The 24,008-nt window shown below is 36.1% G+C and overlaps 1 protein-coding gene across 2 annotated transcripts in view; it reads left to right on the top strand.

Annotated features, from left to right (window-relative positions):
- DMD (dystrophin) overlaps nt 1–24,008 on the top strand; it is a 2,068,501-nt gene that overhangs the window by 1,358,218 nt on the left and 686,275 nt on the right. For both annotated transcript variants that reach the window (XM_080795194.1, XM_080795193.1), the window contains exon 49: nt 16,651–16,752. In XM_080795194.1, the coding sequence (XP_080651320.1) occupies nt 16,651–16,752 (102 nt within the window). The remainder of the gene's footprint in view (nt 1–16,650; nt 16,753–24,008) is intronic.

Below are 24,008 nucleotides of genomic sequence, written 5' to 3'. Positions count from 1 at the left end.
ACTTGCAAGCCTTCAGATTTGAGGCATGTAGTATCCAAAAAGGGAGTCTGTTTAGGAGGCCATTGAAGTAGTTGAGAAGTAACATGGTCTTGTGTGAGGTCTTTGGTCATAGCGATAAAGAAGAAGAGATCATTTAGGGAACTATTTTCAAGTTGTTGCTGGTGACCTGTTGATGAGTTATGAACTCAATTTAATGAGTTACATGAAATAGAATAAGATAGCATAGGGTACAGTAGAATATAATACAAATTATCACTTTGTATTTCCCATGGTATGGGTAAGCAGTGCTTTGGGAAATGTGTTTCCATTTAGATACCACTTTATTTTTATTTCTAATTTTAAGAGAATCTGCACATTCCTTTTATACACAATAAATTAGTAGTCTGTCAATAAGGTCATACTGGGTTAATTACTACAAAGGAAAATAAATTCATCCTCCCATGACAAACTTGGAATATGTAAATTATTTTATTTATTCATTGAAAAGATAGTGCCTTTCTGCAGTACAAAATGCAAAGCATAAAAGGGCATAAATACTCCCTTGCTTCTCCATCTTTCAGCCACCTCATTTCTCTTCCCACAGGCTAGTTAGGGGTATCAGTTTCTTTGATGACACTCTGAGGATAGGTTGTGATGTGTGTGTTTTTGTGTTTATAGTCTTCCTTCTCCTGTCTTCTGAAGAAAAAAAATCTTGTACAATACTATAAACACTGTTTCTGCTTCATGTTTTTTTCTACTTAATGATATATACTGATAATTATTTTCTATATTAGCACCTTAAGGGTGTTCTAGTTTGGTTTTTTTTTTTTTCCATTTGCTTACTCTTATATCCTAAAGATGTACCATAATTTATTTAGCCAACATTCCAATTAAGGATGATTTCATTTGTCTTCAAGCTTTGTTTCTGCTATAAGATGACAATGTAGAACGTTATGCTCATGCCCTCTCACACATTGCAAATATATACATAGGATAAGTTCCTAGAAATAAGATGCCTGGGTTAAGATGGCACTTGTTATTTTAGTAAATACAGCCAGATTGCACATCATAGTGTACTCCAGTTGGTAATATGAAGGAGTTTTTCCACACACCTTTGCCAACTCAGTGTGTCATCAACTGTTTTGATCTTTGCTAAGCTAGAAAAAGATGTCATCTCATTGTAATTTTAATTTGTATTCTTCTTTTGAGTGAAGATAAATTTCTTTCAGGATCAAAAAAATGTTATAGAATGATTTATATTTTCTTTTTTGTGCACCATTTGTTTTATTCATTGCCATTTTTTTCCTATTAGGTTGTTTGTCTTTTTCTCATTGAGACAAATACAGTTTACAACCTGAAGTGAAAACATGTTCTTTTTACAACAAGGATTCTAATGAATGTTTCTTATGACAAATAGATTCTAGTCTTAAGGTTATAACCCGAAAATATTAAAACAAACCTTTGAAGTTTATGGGAATGGTCTTTGCCCTTTTCAGCAAACAGTCTTATACAGAAATTCAACATGATGACAAATTATAAGATAAATACTGATTTAACTTTGTTAAAAAATTGGGAACAGGTATATAAATAATTGCTTGCTTTTTCTACCAATCTAATAATAGGTAATGGCTGTGACATGGTTTCTCTTTCAAAGCCCCTATATCAACAGACTCTCATTCTTTGAAAATACTTGATTAGCTGAAGAAGACCTGTAGTTTTTCCCTGCATTGCATTTTTTTTAGCCACGTCTTAAATAACTATTTAGAAGATTAAAATTTCATCCCCACACCTTATTTTTCCTTGTGTAAATCAAAACTGCACTTTTCCAATCTTCCAGACCACCCAGAGAGGTTTGTGATTTGACTTGCCAGTTTTATTAGTGTCCGAAAATGTAATTTATCTAGATCAAGAGAGTTCATTCTGAGCAGCTGGGGACTTAGTAATCCCTCTTCCCATCTTGGGCACCAGTTCCCTCTAATTTCTATTTGTTTTATTCTTTGTAGTTGGAATATCATTCCTCTTGACCTATAAGAAACCCAATAGGAATTAAAGCATTCTCACTTTTATCTTCCATTAACCAGTATTAGACCATCTTCTCCAAAAGCAAACCTCTTTTTTCCTTGATCATTCTTTTGCTCGAAATATGCTTTTAAAAGCCATTTTGTCACCATAGATCTTTTTAATACTTTCTTAGAACCATGTTTTTACTGTACTACAATTTTAATTTTTTTCTTACCAGTCTTCCATTCTGTTAAAAGCAAGTCTTTGTTGCTATTAATAGCAAAATTTATATAAAGATACTTTGGAATAGGTTGCATGAGAACTTCAGAAGCAGTGTTTCCATTATTTCTTAATTTCCCTCAAAAGAAAGCTCTGCTCTGCATATGCATCCCATCCCTTTCTGAGTATGTGTGGAGGAGAAACATGGGAACATTTCCAATAGTTTTCGAACAACTTCTGTTTAAGTGAATGAATGGACCACCTGGTTTACCAACTATATCACCCAAGGGATGACTTTGATTGGCAGACAGAATACAGGGTAGAATCAATGGAAGTTAAATGAGAAAGGTTTTGAATGCTTGATGATAGTGGTTGTTGGTAGAAAATAGCAGGCAGAGATTTCAGATACATTCAGAAATGCTGTGCACCTGCAATTTGGAATTCTCAAAACAGTACCATTTTTTAATGACTTAAAAGGCACAGCCACCTTTCTTGTCTGATTCCAAAAGCTCTATCCATGAAGGTGTTTACTCATAAAATTGTATCATTGGAAGGTAAATGTTACATCCATGAGGTGAGTATGGAAATGAATTAAAATTCTAGGATTAACACTTACCCATTCCCAGTTCTCCTACACACTGTCTAGAGCTATGCTTCTCAAACTTTAATGTGGGTGGAATAAGCTGAAGATCTTGTTAGAATGCAGTTTCCTGGTGATACTACCAGTCTGGGAATGATACTTTGAAAAACATTTTTGTGGATTCTTAATTAGGTAAATAGTCACAAATATAATAAATATGTGGGAAGAATTGTATGAATGATATAAATACCTAAGGGTCATATAATGAACGAAATGCAACTTTATGTATTCTTCACGAATCTTCATATACTTTCCCCATGTTGGGCAGTGAGAAGAAAGGACCTCACTCAGAAACAGTTTTATCAATCTCTTTATATGTGTTACTATCTCTTGAATAAATGGCAAATCTTTCACATTCCTTAGCTCTCCTCTTGCTCCTCTCTAGGATGCCAGCTGGATTGATAGGTGAGGGAAAATTACATGGACTACATGACCTACAATCCCCATGCCAGTCTCTGTACTCTCCTGGAGTTTACAGTCTTGCAACACTGTCCCTTGTGTGCCTGGTACCTACCCTACTGACCTCATAGCTGTAAACTTGTATTTTCATCAGGAAATGTGGTGCTCTGCTCACTAAACTGTATTGGTTGCTAAAGGAATCCTTAAATAATTTAGTTACCACTGAAGAACACTTAAAATTCTAAATACATAATTATGATACCTCTAAAAACAAATGTGACTATCATTATGGGTAAGTGTGACTGCCAAGAAGTTATAGCAACATAAAGCCACACAATGCCCTTTTTTGGTTGGGGGAGGACATGGATTTGGTGTTAACAGAACAGTGTATCAGGTGCTGGTGGGAAAAAATAAAAACAAGAGAACCTATAACCATAATCTTTGTGATTTTATTTAAAAAGGAGAAGAAAAGACAAATATGTAGAAAAATTATTTAACACTAAAAATAACACTTTCAGGAATACTTATTTTAAGTGAAACTATTTTACTATTTAATTGTCATCTCATAAACTTACACTAATATAAGCTTCTACTCATAATTGAGAGTTAAAAAAATTACCAAAATGATTGGTGAAAATTAATTTAGAGATGAATATTTCTAATGAAACTCAGCATTCTCAACTTAAAGTTTTAAAGAATACTTGAAATATTCAAATTCAGAATAAACTTAATGTTAGTGAGGAAATACATCACAAGTTACGTGATTCTTCCCATAGAAGATATAAGCAAATTTGGTGCACTAGGTTTGCTTAGAAATGCTGCAGTGATATTTTTTTCTTAAATATACAGTTCTCTACCTTGAGATTTAATTTATATTACTTCATATGTCATTGAAGAGTATATTATAAATCTAGTTAAAATATAATTCTATATTGTATAAATCTTCCTATCATCTAACAGACAAAATTAGGTGGTTACTATTTTTAGTCAGTTGTACTTGACTTAGATAACACCATTATATTCCATATACTTCCAAATTGCCACTTATCTGCTGTTCTCCTTGTCATACCTTTCTCTTATTCTTCCTGGCTCTCCCTTGAGAGCTATAGTGTGTCTGGGCTCATTCCTTTACATGTTGGAAAATATATATACTATATATGGAATTATACATATTATGGAAGATATCAAATACTTCAATGTGTATCTGATATATATTTTGAAAAGGAGATACCTTAGTTGTTTAATTTGCTCTATAATTTCAATATACAGATCAATATATTAAAAATTTGGGAGTTTGCATGTCCAATATTTCTGAAGCCATAGCTTCCAACTTCTGAACACCTCATTGCCTCCTCTGGACACAATGAGTATTCAGCAATTATTGATCATAAGAAGGGACGAAGTATATAGTTAATAAAAGCACCCATAATTATTTAACTCCCAGTGTTTTAATAACAGTTTTAATTTTAAGATAAAAAACAAAGACTGCATTTATAATAACTGATTATGTACTATGCTAGTCATTAAAATGAGATTGATTTTAAATAGAAATTAATAACTATTAAGCATTCAAAAGGCAAAATATGGAAGCACTCACTAGAATGTGTAGGCTACAACTAAAATTCTACTTATTGACCCATGAAATTACAAAACCATGTGTGCATACTTTTAATTTGTAAGATTCATTTGAGAGAACTTTCATGAATTACCCGTAGAGAAAACATGGATATATAGGCATCTCTGTCTTTTAAATTATCTCATGAAGTAGGTGATAAGGAACAAAAAATTAATAATTCATGGTAACATTTATTACAATAGATCTTCTGGCATTAGCATAGTAATAAGTACTAGTGATTTACATAATTAGAGAGATAACACAAATACAAAATTATGCACACATACACACTCCTGTGCTTTACTCAAAACTAAGCAGATGTTATCTGAGACATTATACGTTTTTGCCATTATAGCTGAAGTCAGATTTATTAGATACAGTGTTATGTTTATTATCTTTAGTATCTTCAATGGGTCAGTTATGAATAGAAGCATTAACTTTTCTTATGACTAAATTAAACAGAATTCTGGACACCGTAAAAATAAGAACAATTATTTAAAGTAGCTTTAGAGAAGAAAAGTAGTCTGTTAAAGGCATGTCTGATTTGAATAAGAATAAAATAATCAATAGAGTTAGAAGGTTAGAAATGAATGATCAGTAGTCATTTCTAATTTTTCATTAATGTAAATATAGCTGAAAGAATATTCTTTGTAGGTCTTCTAACAAACCCATGTGACAATACCTGGTAGAAATGCTGACTCATTAGAGTACTCACATCTTTATTATATGTTATAAATTGCTTTCCACAGGCAGCAGAAAATGACATGAATTTAGTATTTTAATTTGCATATCCCTGGTTAAACAGTTTTTCAAGTTTGTTGGCCCTTCAGATTTTTCCTTTAATGAGTCGAGTCTTCAAATACTTTACCCAATTTTCAACTGGATTGTTTGTTTTCTCTTACAGATTAATAAAAGTTCTTTGTATAATCTGGGTTCTAACAGTTCTACGCATCTGAAATATAGGTCCACAATTCCTTATCCAAAACCTTATCATTGACTTTACAGGAGACCAATGAAAATGTTCACTTAGCTGGAGTGGTAGAAATCATAGAGAGTGAGAATATAAAAATTAAGTTTGGCAGGTTGAATGGAACCCTGGGACTCAAAGTGAAGACTGACATGTTATGTGAACCAAAGAAGGGTTATTCTATCATGGGTTCCTTTCCTTTGTTTCAGAAACCCTCATGTTAGCTTTGTTTTTCATATATGTTTAAGGAAAGGCTATTCAGAAGAGAAACTTCAGATATTTTTTGTTGTCATTGCTATTTTTTTAAATACAAGTCTAATCTAGTTATCCATTTATTGTTTGAGCTTATGGAAGAATTTAGAAAGAGTTGTTTTAGATAATAACTATAATTTTGATATGGCACTTAGTAGTAAAAAACAAAGCATTTTTAATTTAACTTGAAGTGTGTCAATCATGAAGTCAGAGTTAAATTGCTTTTTTCTTTTGAAATTTTTTTTATTGAAGTGTAGTTGATATACAATATTATATTAGTTTCAGGTGTACTGAGTTGCTCTTTGTTTTTTTTTGAAAATTACCCTAACTTCTGTTTTATATTTTAAAAAGAAACTTCTAGTGTTTTATAATACTTACATTAAGAAAATACTCTCTATCAAGACTATGTCCAGTTGCCATATGGATAATAAATTCAGCATTGTGCTGTATCATTTTAAAGTAATACAGATATCACTGACCAAGGTGAATGTGCAATGCAAGAAAAAGATAAATCTGATATAGCAAGACTACCTTCTGTTCCGTATGCCTCTCTATTCCATAGAATACACTGTGTCCCTGAATCCATCTGGGTATTTCAAGCAGTGTTTTTAAGAATAATTCAGCCAGAAACTGAAATTTACAATTTTAGTTGGAGTTCATCAGAACCATGTTTAAATGAGGTCTAAGTCATAGTGTGCATAGTAGTGCATCTGAAAAAAATACATAAAAGATGGCATTACAATGTTCCATATAAGGAAAAGGAGAGAAAGGCTATTAATATTAAATCATCCTATTTAATGTACACTGGAAATGAAGACCATGAGGAGACATTCTTTCATTTGCTCATTTATATATTCAATAATTCAGTGGTTCTCGGTCAGGGTTGATTTTATTCTCCAGGGGAATTTGGCAGTGTCTGGAGACTTTCTTGGTTCCCACACCTGGGGGAGAAGGAAGTGGTACTGGCATCTTGTGAAGCAGGACCAGGGATGTTGCAAAGCATCCTACAATAAAAAGGCAGTTTCCTATAACAAATCATTGTTCTGATCTAAATGTCGGTCGTGCTGTGGTTGGGAAAACCCTACTTTAAAATTATATGTTAATCAAAAATAGTTTGTTCTGGTTCTAAAGCCTGTGATTTATCATGGAAAATCTAACTATATATGGAATATACTTCAATTCATAGGACATATAGCATGGTAATTAAGCATGCAGGGTATGACTCAGACAGACTGGGGTTCAAATCTTATATCTACTGTCTGTTAGCTTGTGCCTTAGGCAAATCTCCTCACCTCTTGTGACTCTAGTTTTTTTTTTTTAATCTGAAAAAAATGACATTTAAGTGTGGTAAAAGGCTCTGCAGCAGAGCTTGAGTGAGATTAACTAAGATGATTTATGTTAAGTGCATAACAGTGTTTGTACTTAGTAAATTCTCAATAAATGGTACCAGTTAGTATTACTTCTGCATATACTAAATCATTTGATCTTGACCTACTATGAATATCCTGGTCACATACCATATTTCATTCCTGCGAAGACACCATTGATTAGAATATGCATCATTATTTTATCTGTCACTAAGAAAGAGATGCTGTCAGTTAAACTGTGACATGCCATCATTTATAAAATGTGTCCCAATTTTAGAGCAATTAATTTGTGGAAAGAAAATGTGGGTCCTAGACATGATTATTATAAAGCCCATCAGCAAGTCTTCTTAGGTGCAACTGAATGAGGCTCCCATTAACTCCATTCAATTTCAAATTCGCTTCAAAGGGCACAGGAACAGAAACACAGCTTCCCAGGAAGGCAGGATCAGGCATCTATCTTTGGTGGGATTAGAATTCACAGCTGGCTTATGCAGCATTCACAGAGCTATGAAAGAAATTTTTCTCCCCCCAACCCCACCCCCCCCCCCCCACGCTGGCATCTGTACACTCCCAGATGACAGGTCAGGTGCAAAGGAAGGAGACTCACCTAGAGGTGCTGTGTCAACTCTGCCCTTGAAGCCTGATGTGCCCCAGGAGCCAATATCTTATGACATAGGTAAAGTTTCCAAGATCCGTGAAAGATACATGATCAATTACAAGAGTTACTACACTTAGGGGATCCCCCAAACTATGGCTTTCCATTTAACGTTTGTAGTTCATAAGTAGAACTCCAAAACCAGGTGTAATTTACCCATCAGTGTTTATTTTTTATTATTTTTTTTAGCAATATTGACGCGGCCTACTAACACAGTTGACATTCCAACTTTGTCAGATTTCCATGTAGAAAAAACTAGAAAGTTCTTCAGAGGTCAACTTTTCATGCAGACGGACAATACTATCTGTAATTCTCAGATACTGAAATACTAAAACTCAGAGAATTCAAGTGACTTGCCCCAACTCATGAATCACTAAGTCTAGAACCCAGAAGTTCTTGCCCCTCATCTGATTACTTCCAACAACACTGCAATACACCAAAGCGGGAGTTAGCACACTACACTGCAAGGGACAAATTCAGTCCACCACCTGATTTTGTACATAAAGTGTTATTGGAACACAGTCATGCTCATTTGTTTACATTACCTCTGTTTGCTTTCACGCTGCACTGGTGACAGTCAGGTATGACAGGAACCATATGGCCTATAAAGCGTAAGGATTTACTATCTGTCCCCTTATAGAAAATGTTTGTGGAGACCTGCTCTAAGGTCTAACTATAAATTGTTTGACTGTCTCTATGAGTCTGTATGAGGAGATAAAAGGCAAAATATGATTCTCATCTTTTATCCTTAAAAATAACTACCTGTATAATTATACTGTGCTCCTGAAGCTTTGAGAGCCATAAATCCCAAGAGCAGCCATTTCTCTAGATCAGTGGTTGACTAACTTTTTTTCCAGAAAGGATCAGAAAGGAAAAGTTTTCGAATGTACCTTAGGATTTATGGGCCATATGGTGTCTGTTGAAAATAATCATTTCATGCCAGGATCAGAAATTAGGGAGCTGGGCTTAAAAGCCCATAGTCTTTACTGCTAAGGACTTAGGAACGTAGTAAAACCTGGGGAGCACCACTTTGGTAAATGACTCTGGTTAAAGTATTGCTTTAAGCAGATCAGAGATTTAGTCCTCATTCAAAAACTATATTTATAAAGAGTTTCAGAGTAAGTCTATCAGGTTTCCACAAGCAAGTACTTCCTTCCAAACACTGTGGCTTCAACTAACTCCCATGGGAATTTGCTTGTAACTACTCTCTCTTCTCTACATCCCTCCAGTTTAATCTTCGCACAGCAGCCAGAACGATCTGTTAAAAAATAAGTCGAATCACAGCACTCCCGTGCTGAAAACACTCTTATGGTTCCTAATCTCAGTCAGAGTAACAGTCAGCATCCTCACACAGTTGCCCTGCAGGGCTTACCCTTCCCAACCTCTCTGGCCTGCATCCTGCTACTCTCCCCTTGCTTGCCAGGTTCCACTCACCCAGGCTTCCTTATTTTTTTATTGAACGTGCCAGACACGGTGCTGCGCCCGGGCCTTTGCGCTCATGGTTTCCTCTGCATGGATCAGTCTTCCCTGAGATAGATAGCCCCTTGATTCATTCTTTCACTTCCAACTAATCTTTTATTCAAAGACCAGCTTCTCAGTGAGGCTTTTCCCTCTACACCTTCTCAGATGTGCCCCTCCCATCCTTCCTTAGCCCACACATATATCTATGTCTACCTGATGCTTTGTTGTTGTTTTTTTCTCTTTCTCACTTTTCATGCTTTGAGGTACCATAATTTATATTTTGTTGTCCATCATCGCCATTAGAAGGCAAGCTTCATGAGGACATGAAAATTTTTTCTGTTTCATTCACTGTTAAATATCCATTGCTTAAGATCTTTATAACATAAGAGGTGTTCTTATATTTAGTCAGTATTTATTGAATGAATTAATGCATTGGGGGTTTGTTGGTAAGATTTCATTTGTCAGAATAATTCTGTACAAAAGACTCTGAAACCCCTTCTGCATGAATGAAGGGCTTCTAAGTGTGGCTTCTGAATATCTGTCTCATTACTTGATGGTCACATCTGTGTCTGCTCTCTTATTGGCCTTGAACAGTCCAAGCAGGTACCTTGGTAGATTATATATTCTTGGTTTCATAACACTTGCCACTTTAAAAAAAATCAATATTGCATTATACTTCGTATATTTGGACAGATTATTTTTGAAATCCATAAATCTCTAAATCAGAAAAAAGCCTCCCTTTGGTGGGCTGCCCTTGATTAGCTCTGAATGGAAAGAGAGAACCTGTCATTCTTTGTCAATCAGCTTGGCACATACTCGACAGCATGCAGTTACAGAGAAGGAGAGCCACGTTGCCATGGTCTCGCAAACCTAATTGTAGACAAATAAAAGAACAGCCACCCAGTATGAGGGGAAAGAGAAAGAAACGCAACTGCACAATGTTGTGTTTTTCCATCCATCAGCCTTCATTTGTCAGAGTCTGCTTGACAATGTAGGCCAGAGAAGTCAGGCTCTAACACAATATTGATTCCATTTCATTTTTCGTTTTTTGCTACCCTTTTTAGCAAGCAGTTTGTATGTGGAATGAGAGATGGTGCAGCCGAAATATGTGACCAGGGTACATTTATTTTAAAGGCTTACTTTGGTTTTTCATTCTGGGAACCCATATTTTTTGTTTGTTTGTTTGACTGTTTCACTATAATGTTGTAACTGTTAGCTCTTGCTGCAGTAACAAATAGTCCTAAATCTCAGTGACTTATAACAACAAACATTCATTACTCTTGTGTCTGTAGATCAACTGCATCTTTACTTCACACTGTGGATCACATTCAAGTTTTCTTATAATAAACTGTGGATCTGCTTCAAATGTCATCTCATTGCAGAACCCAGGCTGAAAGAGCAACTCCCATATGGTACATTATTCTCTCATGGTAGAAGACAGGAAATGGGGGTACTAGCTGATGTTGGATTGTCTTTAAAGTCCCAGCTTATAGCTGTCATACAGTCTCTTCTGCTCACAGTTCATTGGTCAAAAACTAAGGCACATGGTAAAGACCAAAATCAGTGAGGAGGAAAGTGTATTCATGCACAGCGTAGCCATGTTTATAGGGTCAGCAAATAATAATGAAGTAATAAACTGATTGTAGCATTCACCAACATCTTGGAATTCCCATGTTTCAAATATATGCTTTTTTACATTTCAACTTCTCTGAAATTGAGGTGTCTTTCATAATGGTGTCTATAAAATCTGATTTTTTAACTTTCTTAGCAGTTCATAAAATGATAGTGGTTCTTAGAATCCATGATATCTTAGAGCTCATAAAAAAATTGTTGATTGTGGGGATTGACAAAATAGCCAAATGGCAGGAAATACTCTATAAATTAAAAAACTAAGGTAATGGTCACTTAAGTTTGCTAAGGAAAATGTTGTCATTTTTATCTTGAATTTCTTTTTCTTTTCAATAGCCACATATGTATGTCATTCACCCCAGCTTATTTGAACGAAAAACCATGCATTAGTAGTAAATCTTTTATCTGTCCATTCATATATCATATATATTCATTTTGAAACTTCCATTCAAATACAAAGTGTGATTCTCTCATTCAAAACCCTTTTGTGAGGTCTCCACTAAGGTTCTGAGGGTAGTGTAAGAGATCCTTCTTTCCTGGCTCTTGCCTTCTACACCTGTACCATTTCTTCCCATTTCCCCGCATGGGATCACCATGCTGCCTCCAGCTCCTGTTTTTGCACATCCCAGATTTCCCCTTGCAGTACCTAATACCATCTATTCCTTTTGTCAGCCTGGTGCATGAGCTCTCTGTGTTCCAAGCCTTCACTCAAGCCTTTCTTCAGCTGAGAGGCTGGCCCCCAGCCTCTTATTGTCCCTCAAACACAGAACTCACCAGTTCCTTCTCTACGCCCCACTGTACATTGTATTTTCCTGGCTGTTCTGCCTGTTCCCTTGTAAGTTTAATATATGATCATTTGTCTTTATCCCTTACAAAGGACTGTGTTATGCCCTGTAGTATTCACAGTTGCCAGCCAAGACTTTAAAATATAGTAAATACTCATTCCATGTTTGTCAAATGAACAAAGAATGAGTGTATGTTGGAACATATGTGAGAGGCTGTTTATAGCCTCCTTATATGGTGATATATAGCACACCATATATACGTATTATTCATGTGTTATGAGGCTAGCAATAGGTAAAATGAATGGAGAAACAATTAAAAATTTAAAAAAAATAAAACAAGGCAAAGTATCTCTCTGTTACACTTTCCTTGGGGCAACTTTCTAGTTAAAAAAAACAAATGTGTATATGGACCACATCTTCCTTATCCATTCATCCGTTGAAGGGCATCTTGGTTCTTTCCACAGTTTGGCGACCGTAGCCATTGCTGGAAGATGTGGTCCATATACACTATGGAGTATTATGCCTCCATCAGAAAGGACGAATACCCAACTTTTGTAGCAACATGGACAGGACTGGAAGAGATTATGCTGAGTGAAATAAGTCAAACAGAGAGAGTCAAGTATCATATGGTTTCACTTATTTGTGGAGCATAACAAATAATATAGAGGACAAGGGGATATGGAGAGGAGAAGGGAGTTGAGGGAAATTGGAAGGGGAGGTGAACCATGAGAGACTACAGACTCTGAAAAACAACCTGAGGGTTTTGAAGGGGCGGGGGGTGGGAGGTTGGGGGAACCAGGTGGTGGGTATTAGGGAGGGCACGGATTGCATGGAGCACTGGGTGTGGTGAAAAAACAATGAATACTGTTATGCTGAAAAAAATAAATAAAAAGATAAATTTAAAAAATGTGTATAATCAGCTTAATATGAAATTAGAAATATAACATTGACTATCAATTTTTAGCAAATGTAAGTGTGCATTAATTTGCATCAGAATTGCTGCTTTCCCCCTCACAGGTGTTGTTGAGTCTTTTTTCTTCACTAACCTTTGATCTGCGGCTCATCAGACCAAGAACTCCCCAATAAGAATAATACTGTTTCATAAGAAATAACTAAGACCGAAGGTGCTTAGAATGTCACTCCATTTGGAAAATATGTGAGAGCTAGCTTTTAAAATACACCATGATATTCTCCTAGTGATTATTAATGAAGGATTACTCCCAATTCTCTAATTGCTACAAATTATTTTCTTAAAATTATGCATGAGACTGTGGTGAGCTGTCAATTCTGTGAAATGAGGGAAATAAAACTCTAGTCACATCATAAGGGTCTTGACTCCTGGTGAACAGTCTTACACTGTAGGGGATATATTAAGAATAAGGCAGGGGCAAAAACCTAAATGGAAAGGTGATTTTATTAGAGGTGAGGAGTTTTGTTTTGTTGTTGTTGTTGTTGTTGTTGTTGAAATTCTATGAAGAATTTCTTGTCTGAATGTTCTTTGAAGTCTAACACTTTCTACTTACAAAAACTGGCCACTATAATTAGCTTTGTTTCCATTTTAGTGTGACCTCCTTCACCTTATCTTAAATCATATAAAGATATAAGGCCATTTGTGAGATAAAAGGTTTACTCAAACCAATTCTCTGACCTGGATATCATCAGTTGGACAATCATAAACCCACAAAGAGACACCCTTGGTGCATTTTAAAGGCTACAGAAGAATTTATTCCTTTTCTATGGGAAGAGACGGGATTTTCTCTCACTTGCATCCTAAAAGGATATTACAGAATGTACTGGAATTAAAGAGGAAGAGAAAAAAAATAGCATGGTATTAAGAGATACGAATGCCAATTTTAGAGCATGTACACACACAGTATACACAGCCAAGGGAGGGATATAATGGACATTTAGTAGCATACATTTCCTGGTTACAATTTCACCTCTGCCACTTGCAGACCATGTGGCTTTGGACAACTGACCTAATCTCCCTCAGTCTCAGCATCTGTAAAATTATGTAATACCCTTTTTGTGGGAGTGTTAAGTATGAGGGAAAAAATGTATGAAACACACACTGTTTGACACATCGTAAACTGTTAGCAACTCTGGTTTGTAAATATTATTACAGCAGTTAATATCATTATAGCAGTTTCTTGACATTTTCAGCACAGCTAAGGATTGTAGCAGCCTTTTTTTTTTTTTTTTTTACTTTTGTGTGGTCCCATGCTTTGGCTGGGGTTGTTTGCTCTGCTGTGCTTTTCAATTTCTCTGTGTCAAGCATTGCATGGAGAGATATCAACTAAAGAGATATCAACTAAATTTTTTTAAATTTAGTTCACTTACATTTCCATTTTCTCAGGATGGTCATCAGCTTTGTATAATGTATTTTTCTCACACTAAAGAAAAATACACTAAAGAGTATTTTAAGTGAACTTAATTGGATTTACTATACTTGACCCTTCAAGCAATAATATTTGACCCTGAACAACTGACCTACCTTTTATCTACTAAATTCACACCACAAATAAATGCAGTGAGGTAAATTGTAGAATTTTATTTTCACAAATGGCCTTTGTGAAGTGATTTAACAAAGGTACATGTAATTAGATATCAGGTTCTCCAAAATATTGCCCAGAAATAACAACAAAGAATTTAGAGCTGAGCATGATTCTTTTGCCACTGTTCTGTTTCTGTGGAACTAAGGGTAAATCTCATCCAGGTACTTAAACTCTTCATTATTTCATTGAAGGACAAAGAGATGATATTAGTGGTGATAGAGGACATGCTAATAGGAAACATTTCTATAAAGGGAAATGATGTGACTTTGCAGTGCTCATTCATCAGAGGACTAAATCTGGGGCTAACCTGATGGCCTGAAGAGGGAATATCTTACCTTCTGCAAACCAGGGACATTTCACAAGGTGTGCCAACTTTTCCTCAGTTCATCTAGCAAGGACCTGCTTCAGATTTGGCTCTAAGTAGTATCTGAGCTGCCCTAATGTCAGGCTTGATGTTGTTCGTGTTCATTTGCCAATGAAAATTTCATGAATTAGAAAGTGTTTATTTCCTAAAGGAATTCCTTGTGATAAAAAATGCAGTCTCCTAACTCTATGTGCCAGAGTGTTCTGAATAGTAGCATCAGTGCTTTGCAATCTTCAGAACTATTTGGGATTGCAGAAGAGGGGCAAGGAGAGAAAGATGTTAGTGTTCATCATTTGGCTGCATACCTGAAACATCAGTAGAATTATTGACTATTTGTGACCATTTTCGGAAGGTATAGAATTTCTACTGGGTGTGCTTATTAGCAGTTTTCGAGGAAGAAATACCGAATTCTCACAAAGTCCACTCTGAATTTGAACTTGTTACCAGTTCCCAAGATTTTTTTTTAAATAACTTCTAGAATTTTTTATGGTTCAGAAAGCTCTTATAATATTAGGTCCTGTTTTCCTCCGTAATTATTGTTCCTTAAGGTGGTGTGAGCCTCTACGTGTTGCACGCGTACCCATCAAGTCACAGGGCTAGTCTTATGTTATAGAGCCCCCCTTCCACTGGCATTTATTATAAAGACAACTAAAGAAATAATCCCCTTCACGAGTGTGTGCCGAACACACATAAACTGTAAGCACCCTGTGTGCCCTATAAGTTATAGTAATTTGGGTTCAGAGGACTCCCTGCTCTGGTGGGCTGAGAGAAAGATACAGACGGAGTATATAAAAGAAGCAGTGGCATGAAGACACGTACACACAGCAGTGCTGGGAGGCTCCAGGGTAGGAGAGGGAGGAAGGGAGATATGGGTTAATCAGGAGTTGCTATCTGGGGAAGATTGCCCAGGCCCTGACTGACGCCTGACATTGATTAATCAATATTCCATCCTAGTGTTTAACAAGTGTTCCATCCAAAAAGTCTTCTGTAATATTTAACTTCACTTCCTTCAGCTTCAATTTATGCACATTTCTTTTATTCTCTCTTCAAGTGAGCTAGACAGCAGCCAATAACAAAGCACTTTATATTCATACCTAAAGAGGTTTTTGTTTGTTTGTTTGGTCATTCTTCAGTCTTCTGTAGACTAAGGGAAAACAAACATTTTTTTTTCTAAATAATTAAAGCATTCCTCAAAAGGCCTATTTAATTTGACTGCTTAATAATTAATAAGCCTTGACATGGTGCTTTAAGTGTTTACTCTTTGGAAAGAAACTTAATCTTAACAATCATGTGGGAAGAATTATTTGGTTTTATTTCAAAGCTAAATTTTGGATCCAAAGCCCAAAAGAATCCCATTAAAATAAGAAGTTTGTAAAGTAAAATGAACATTAGGATTACTGGGATTATTGAAGCTGACAATAGCATTTATCCATATTAATCATATTTGTAAGTTCTATTTCTCATTATTGCATTTGAGGTTTTTTTTCTTTTTTTTTTTGAAAAACAAAGTTAGTGTCTGTCTTTCTATTTAATAGTATTAGAATAGAATTCAAGGAGATTTGGGATAAATAATTTCAACTTTACTGTGTTCCACAATGGCCTCTATTTCTTTTCTCTGCACTAAAGCTACTTTTTTGTGCCCCGATATGCCATGCAGAAATTGATCCACAATACATGTGGAGTCTCCAAGGGTATATTTAAATTTAGTAATTTTATTGCTAACTGTGAAGTTAATCTGCCCTGTATGTGTTCTTTTCCCCAGGAAATTGAAGTAGCAGTTCAAGGTAAACAGCCGGATGTGGAAAGGATTTTGTCTAAAGGGCAGCATTTGTACAAGGAAAAACCAGCCACTCAGCCAGTGAAGGTAATGAAGCAACCTCTAGCAATATCCATTACCTCATAATGGGTTATGCTTCCCCTGTTCTACATTTGCCATTGACGTGGTCTATTTATAATCAATGAAATAACTTGTAAAGAAATATTGTCCATACTGCAATAGCAGAGGCTGAGCTGTCTTTTTGATCCACATATCCTATTTATATATTGTGATCTTAAGGCTATTAACAAGTCATTGCATTAAAGGACTCATTTCTGTCCTGGTGTGCTGCCATCAATACAGAAAGTAGTCCCACCTTCAAGGTAGATTAAATTCTTTGAGGCTTTATTGCTTTGCTTGCCAGCCTTGATGCTTTTCATATTGTTTGGCTTAATTCAAATCAAGCTGCTGCATCATACTGTCTGTCTCCAACAGCTGTAAAGAATCACAATATGGTCTGTGACCTTTCTTTTCTTTGTGACACTCTTCTTATGAAAGAGGAAAATCGGCATTCAGGCTTTAGTACTTTATTGGGTCAAGAATTTTTAGTGATATGTCATGTAATTCCTACTCTCTTTGGTAAAAAGCTGGTCTGGGAGAAAGCTTTCTCCTTCTTTCCTTTCCTTGCATACATTTTGAAGTCTGGGATACATTTATTCACAGACTATGACACGAGGAGAGAAATGGAGAGCCAGCTCAGTTTTCAAAAAATAGCTAATCAATGGCTTCCATTTGCAAATGAGAGTCCAGTGATAAATAGACGTTGGGTATAGGTTACCTTATTTTCTCTACCTGACCAAAATCATAATGGGTTCCGTTATGATGGAGGTTCCCGAGAGCCGGGAATGGTGGCTGTTTATTGATCAGTCCTGGTTTCTCTAGCTGACGTTACAGGCTGAGATTTAGTGAGCCTCGCCCTCATGTTTAAAACTGCTCTAAAACAGTGCAGGTCAATAACCTCATTATATGGAACTAGTTTGTCCTTGCAAACAACATTACCATGACTTAGACTCTGTCTCTAAGGTCACTGCTGAAGCTTGGCCCAAGCTTCATTTCTAGAAAATTGTTTGTTTTTCTTAGAGTTTACAAGGGGCCTTTCCTTAGGTAAATGTAAAGTTTTAGTCTAAACATATGCTGCCCAAACACCAGATGCTAAAAGGCACAGATTTATGTGTGGAAACTGATAGATACTTATTCAAGAATAATTTGTTGCCATCCCTCATATCCATCATCATCATCATCATCATCATCATCATCATCATCATCATCATAATTTGCAAACCGTTTCAAGCCTGGTATGATAAATTTCATGGAGCAACACTGTGTTCAGTGTTTAGATTGGGGAACTGGAGAAAGTCCTGAAAGCAGCAAATTTCAGGGTTTCTGCTGATGCTCGAAGGAAAGTCGGTCCCAAAGCGGACACTTCCCTTGGTTAACAGAGTGACTGGTAGTAAGCAATAAAACAAACAAATGGACCATTCCAGAGGTCTACTATGTCTACTCTTGTTTGCCTCTCAAAGCGTTGGTGCAGAGTTTGGCACAATTGTTACAGATTAGAGATATGCACTGAAATTGTCTTTCACTTCTCTGCCTTTGTTAAAAAATAACAGAGGAAAAATTCTTAATTGAAAGTCAAGGAGAAGATTTTTGTCTTCATTGTATGTAAACAATCCAAGCAGTTGATGCTAACTTATCATACCTCCCACTCAAGCCTTCAACTTCTGGGCCACTTGGAGATCAGAACTATCTGAGTGAGCATCATCTACTTTCTGCCTTCCTATTAGTGATATGAAAGGGGAATTAGCTTTCTGAAATAAAAGGAAGAGCAAGGAGGTGCTAACTTTCCTTCTCATCTGCAATCCTTAAAACCATTTTATAGAGTGAGCACTCTCTTTCCTTCTGGTCTCTCTCTCTCTCTCCTTCCACATTTCTTTTAAGTCAGCTCATTTGGGAGAAGTAGAACTTAAGTGAAAACTCATTCCTGTTCTACCATTTATCCCTTGGATTTGGAGGAGAATCCACATATCAAGTTGCTAGAGGCAGAAGGGCAAGATTGTCTTGGGAGAGTGGGCATGTAGAGAAATAGTTGATCCACATTCAACACTCCAGATGGACCTTGTCCTTGGAAACCCCTGAAGATGAGATAGGGTTTGTGGGAGCCCGAAACACTAGAGGCTCAGTAACCACCTCACAGTTCAGAATACAGAACCCAGCACAGAAAGACGAAAAGCCTGTAGGGACTGTTTAAATCTCTGCATGGATCAAAACCCTCTTTTCCCAGGTCAAGGGGTGATTTTTCAGAAGGGTGATCGATTGCTCTGAAAATACATAAATAAAGCCCCTTTGAATTTTCATTTCATATATCCAATTTAAAAAATTATGCTACTCCTACTACTTTTTCTCCTTAACTTCCAGGTTTCTCACCCCTTCATAGATGGGAAAGGGGGGTCTGAGTAGTCTGCAGCATATTTTCAGGAAAAAGGTTTGGAAATGATAAATTATGAAGAAGAAAGCGATATTCTTAAAATGAAAACTCTTCATGATATATATATATATATATATATATATATATATATGTATATATACATACACACACACACACAAATAAGATCTAGTGTTTATTTTTTTTAAGATTTTATTTATTTATTTGACAGACAGAGATCACAAGTAGGCAGAGAGTCAGGCAGAGAGAGACAGGGGGAAGCAGGCTCCCCGTTGAGCAGAGGGCCCGATGCAGGGCTCGATCCCAGGACCCTGAGATCACGACCTGAGCCAAAGGCAGAGGCTTAAGCCACTGAGCCACCAGGTGCCCCAAGATCTAGTGTCTAAATGGATAATTCATATGTCCTGCACTTACAGACATTCTAATTGAGGATATAGCAGAGCATGGGTCTGTTTCTTAGGAAACTGACTGACAGTTGCCGTGTCCACATGTTGCCTCAGACAGCCTGTCTGTCCAGCTCCTATGCTCCCCTCCCAGGCTGAGTTCTCTTTGAGACCTGACCTCATCCCTTTTGAGTTTTTTTTCCCCTTTTCCTTAGCTTCATCAACTTCTCTTGGATTTCTTTAATGTTCACAGATGGTGAATTTTTAGTTTCCTTTCTTTGTCATCCCCAACTAACCCACTTCTTTCTTATTTTCTTTGAGAATTTCCCGTTAAAGCTCAAATATATTGTTAGAGACAATTCTACTAATGACACAAATGTAGCACTCATCTCTGATGAAAAATTACTGGACTTTTTTAGAATAATGTGACTGAAGAAATAAGCATTCTTATTTTGCTTTCTATCTCCTTGTCCTCTCTCCCCGCTACACATGCACATATATGCAGTTTTATTTCATTTGATTTGTATAAGGTTCCTTCATCTTTAGAAATTGAAGATAGGTTAGATAAATTAGATAAATTGTTAACAATTTTGCTTAAGTTATCCCTTTGGTAATAATATTTTATGATAATGCTGCTGATGGAAGCTTTTCTAATACATTCCACTTTCTACAGAGTAATTTTGCAGTTTAAAAGCAGCAATAACATCAGCCATCAGTAACAACAATATTGACAACCACCAAAAAAAAAAGGCAGTTGTTATTTGGTTCTTAAGGTTTTTTTAAACTCTCTTTTGAACTAAAGCAGTTAGAAGACATTTTCTTCTATTGATACTTATTCCTTAACTCAACTTGTGACATTACTCTTTCTATTAAAATGTTTTCAATGTATGTATTTTAGAATGCTTATATCACCTTCTGTGTATCAGAAGTGAGAGCACTAAAGAATTTTAAAATGTCTTGGTGACTTGCTGAAGTGATGAGATGAAACCAGCTGGTTTGCTTTGCTACCATTTTAGATTATAAAAACAAAATCTGACTACCATGAATCTAATGATATATGTTACTAACGTTCTTGAATTCTTTTTAAATGTAACAAGAAACGTAAGGTGTTCAGGGCCTTCAAAATGTTCCACCCCAACATTTAACACAAAATAATTGCTGTAGACAAATGGTCAAGAGGGCAATTATAATCTTCCAGGCATCATCTCCTCAAATAGTAGCTGCAGAATGACAGCGTCATTAGTCATTTTCAATTTAAGTCAATCACAACCAGGGATGTTTCATTTTCCCAGCTGTTTTGTTGTTAATTAACTAGATTAAGCTTGTTTGTTCCCCAACAAGTTTGTTCTACTGCTAATATCAACATCAAACATTTCCAAGAACTTCCTTAGGGTTTATTTGTTTGCCTGATAGTTTTTAATACATTACTCACAACACAATTAGTAGAAAAATCTGAAGATTTTTAGATGGTATAGCAGGTTGAGTGGTATCTTATTGGTCAAAATCTTGCCTAATGAAATATTATACTTACAACATATTACAAAATATTTGGCTTTTATACATGTTCTGTCAGGCACATGATCTAGTTTATCTAGTGTAATTTTTTATAACATCAAAAATCAATAGGGAGATAACAGTCATATGTTGATCCCCCCAAAATGAATAGAGCCATTTTGACTCATGCATTTGGTGAATACAGTTTCCATGTCAGTGCTTATAGAAAGAGTTAGGAGAAAAATTACCAAAAGAAAGTAACAATATTAGAAAGATTGTATAATTTATTGATAGAAGAGTAGCACTATTTCATTTTTTAAACATGTAAGTTAGGTTTACAACTGAGGAAAAGTCTTTGACTTTGAGAGGCTGAATAAATAATAATTATATATGCTTGAAAATAAGGAGAGCCCCACTTTCCCCTAGGGAAAACAAGATTTATAATAGATTTTTGAGCAACTTATGAACACTTAAAAAGGAGGGTGAGATTGCAAATGTCGAATTTATTTAATTTCTTAATTGAGCAGCATTCCCATATTTTAAATCTCATTTTACAGAATAACTCACTTACTAGAAATACTGCTTTCGCTGTATCATATTTTATAAAACAGTTTCATTCACACTCTTCATATGTATATTCCAGAATTCTAGAGCTCACCATCTTCTTTCTAAGTTATTTACAAAATGGATGGCACTGTTTGAATCCCTGTATGATGCCATTAAAGCTGTCCATCCAAAGAGTACTATGAACATACCTATAGTCAAATAGTTAGGATTTTTAGCTTACCACAGCAAGGGAGAAATCTCTCCAGGGAGACTCTGGGACATCTCAGTAAGAGGAGGTTAGAAAGAGCTGCTTCTTAAAAAAAAAAAAAAAAAAAAAAAAAAAAAGAGCTGCTTCTGGGATTTGGTTGGCTAGAGGATTCTAAAGAGGGATTAGGGAAATGGAAGCCATTTGAATTAGATGCTGTCAACAGAGTCAATGTGGTCATTGGGTACCTTTAATAATAATTTCTATCTAGAAGGTGAGGGAATTGAAGCAGGGCAGACCTGTCACTGTTGAAGAAGTAGCAGTGCTTTATATTAGTCCTTCTTGTGGTGGTAGAGTGGCCTCATCTCTGCACTGTTGAAACATGGACCTGGGGTGGCATCGTCTGTGTGTAGTTTATTTTCTGTGACTGTTCTTTATGTTCAATCAGGGCCATCACACCTAGCTAACTGCCATTTACCACAAGGGCCATATTTTACTTTCTCAGTGTTATTGCTGGAATTTTTATTCCCATGCTCACTATGCATTCAAAAGATATTAGGAGAGAGAACCTTTTCATTTTTCTTAGACATGTATTTTTTATCACCCCATCAGAGTCCTTATTATTTTGCTTTCTTAAACTGTCTTTATTTTTTTTTAAATATTTTATTTATTTATTTGACAGAGAGATAGATCACAAGTAGGCAGAGAGGCAGGCAGAGAGAGAGGAAGGGAAGCAAGCTCCCTGCTGAGCAGAGAGCCCGATGCGGGGCTCAATCCCTGAGCCGAAGGCAGAGGTTTTAACCCACTGAGCCACCCAGGCGCCCCTCTTAAACTGTCTTTAAAAGATTTGTTTACAATGGCCTTCACCACTGATAAGTGAGAGGTTATACCCCAGGAATAATTGCTAATGGTTTACCAACTTCCTTCACCTTTTAAAAAATTATTATTAACCAATTCTGTTAGGTAACTTCTTTTTTTTTTTTAAAGATTTTATTTATTTATTTGTCAGAGAGAGAGAGAGAACAAGCAGGCAGAGTGGCAGGCAGAGGCAGAGAGAGAAGCAGGCTCCCTGCTGAGCAAGGAGCCTGATGTGGGACTCGATCCCAGGACCCTGGGATCATGACCCAAGCCGAGGGCAGCGGCTTAACCGACTGAGCCACCCAGGCGTCCCCTGTTAGGTAACTTCTATAAGCATCCCAGATTTCCATCTCTTGAGGTTACTGCAAGCTACTGTGCAGCTTTTTTTGTTCACAATAATAACAAATGAGACAGAAAAGACATCAGGGACGCTCTGATAATATGAGTGGACTCTTTTCTGAGGAAATACTTGGAAGGAAAGTCTCAGTTGAGGCTTACTCAGTAGCTCCTGCTGGAACTGGGCAAGGATCATTTAGAGATTTGAATTTCACTCCTGGCCCTCAGTTGTGTTAATTGCATTTATAAAGACAGATGTAGAGACATAGATTTCTCAGTTACAACATTCACATGCATGTCTGTGTACATAGAGCTGTGGGTGGATTCAGTTATTTATTTAGCCGATGTTAATTTCTTGCCAGATATTGACACAGGAGAAACATGTAAGATTTTAAAAGCCCAAACTCACTGTATTCCATTTTAAATCGAAAAAGGAAAGCTATACTCAGAAATCATTTTTCTTATGATTAATTTCTGCTCTTGGTGAAGAATAAATTTCACACTGTTTGAGATAATTGCCTTAACATTTAATGATTATATCCAAGCAGCTTATATACCATGGAACATAATGCTCAGCTCCAAAGCTCCTCTCTAATGAAACTCAGTTTACCATTTTTTTAAAAACGCTCTCCAAGTTTCTCCTTCTGGGTATTGTCGATTTTTGAGGGGCTCTTGTGGGGAAAGCCTGGGGTCTACAATTTACTTATCATATTCAAAATTTTCAAATTCTGGAAATCTAATCCAAGAATAGGACTTGATCATTATTATCCCACTCATTTCATATTTAAAGATGTTGAAATTTAGGCATGTATTTCATTCCCTTATATCCAGTTAAAGGGTATTAACATGATGAAGAAATCATTACCTTCTATAGATTTGTATTGAGCCCTGCTTCAAGTTCATTATGTGAGGAACACGGCATTAGTTGCTGCAGCCAAACATGTTTTCCTACCTAAAAGGAGTTGATGGCCTAATAGCAAAGACAGCAGTGTAGAAAATTTGGGCACTTGCCAGAGCTCCAAAAAGCTAAACCAAACCA

This window comes from Martes martes (assembly GCF_963455335.1).
Source record: "Martes martes genome assembly, chromosome: X".
Lineage (NCBI taxonomy): Eukaryota > Metazoa > Chordata > Mammalia > Carnivora > Mustelidae > Martes > Martes martes.
This window is presented reverse-complemented; position numbering and strand designations above follow the sequence as displayed.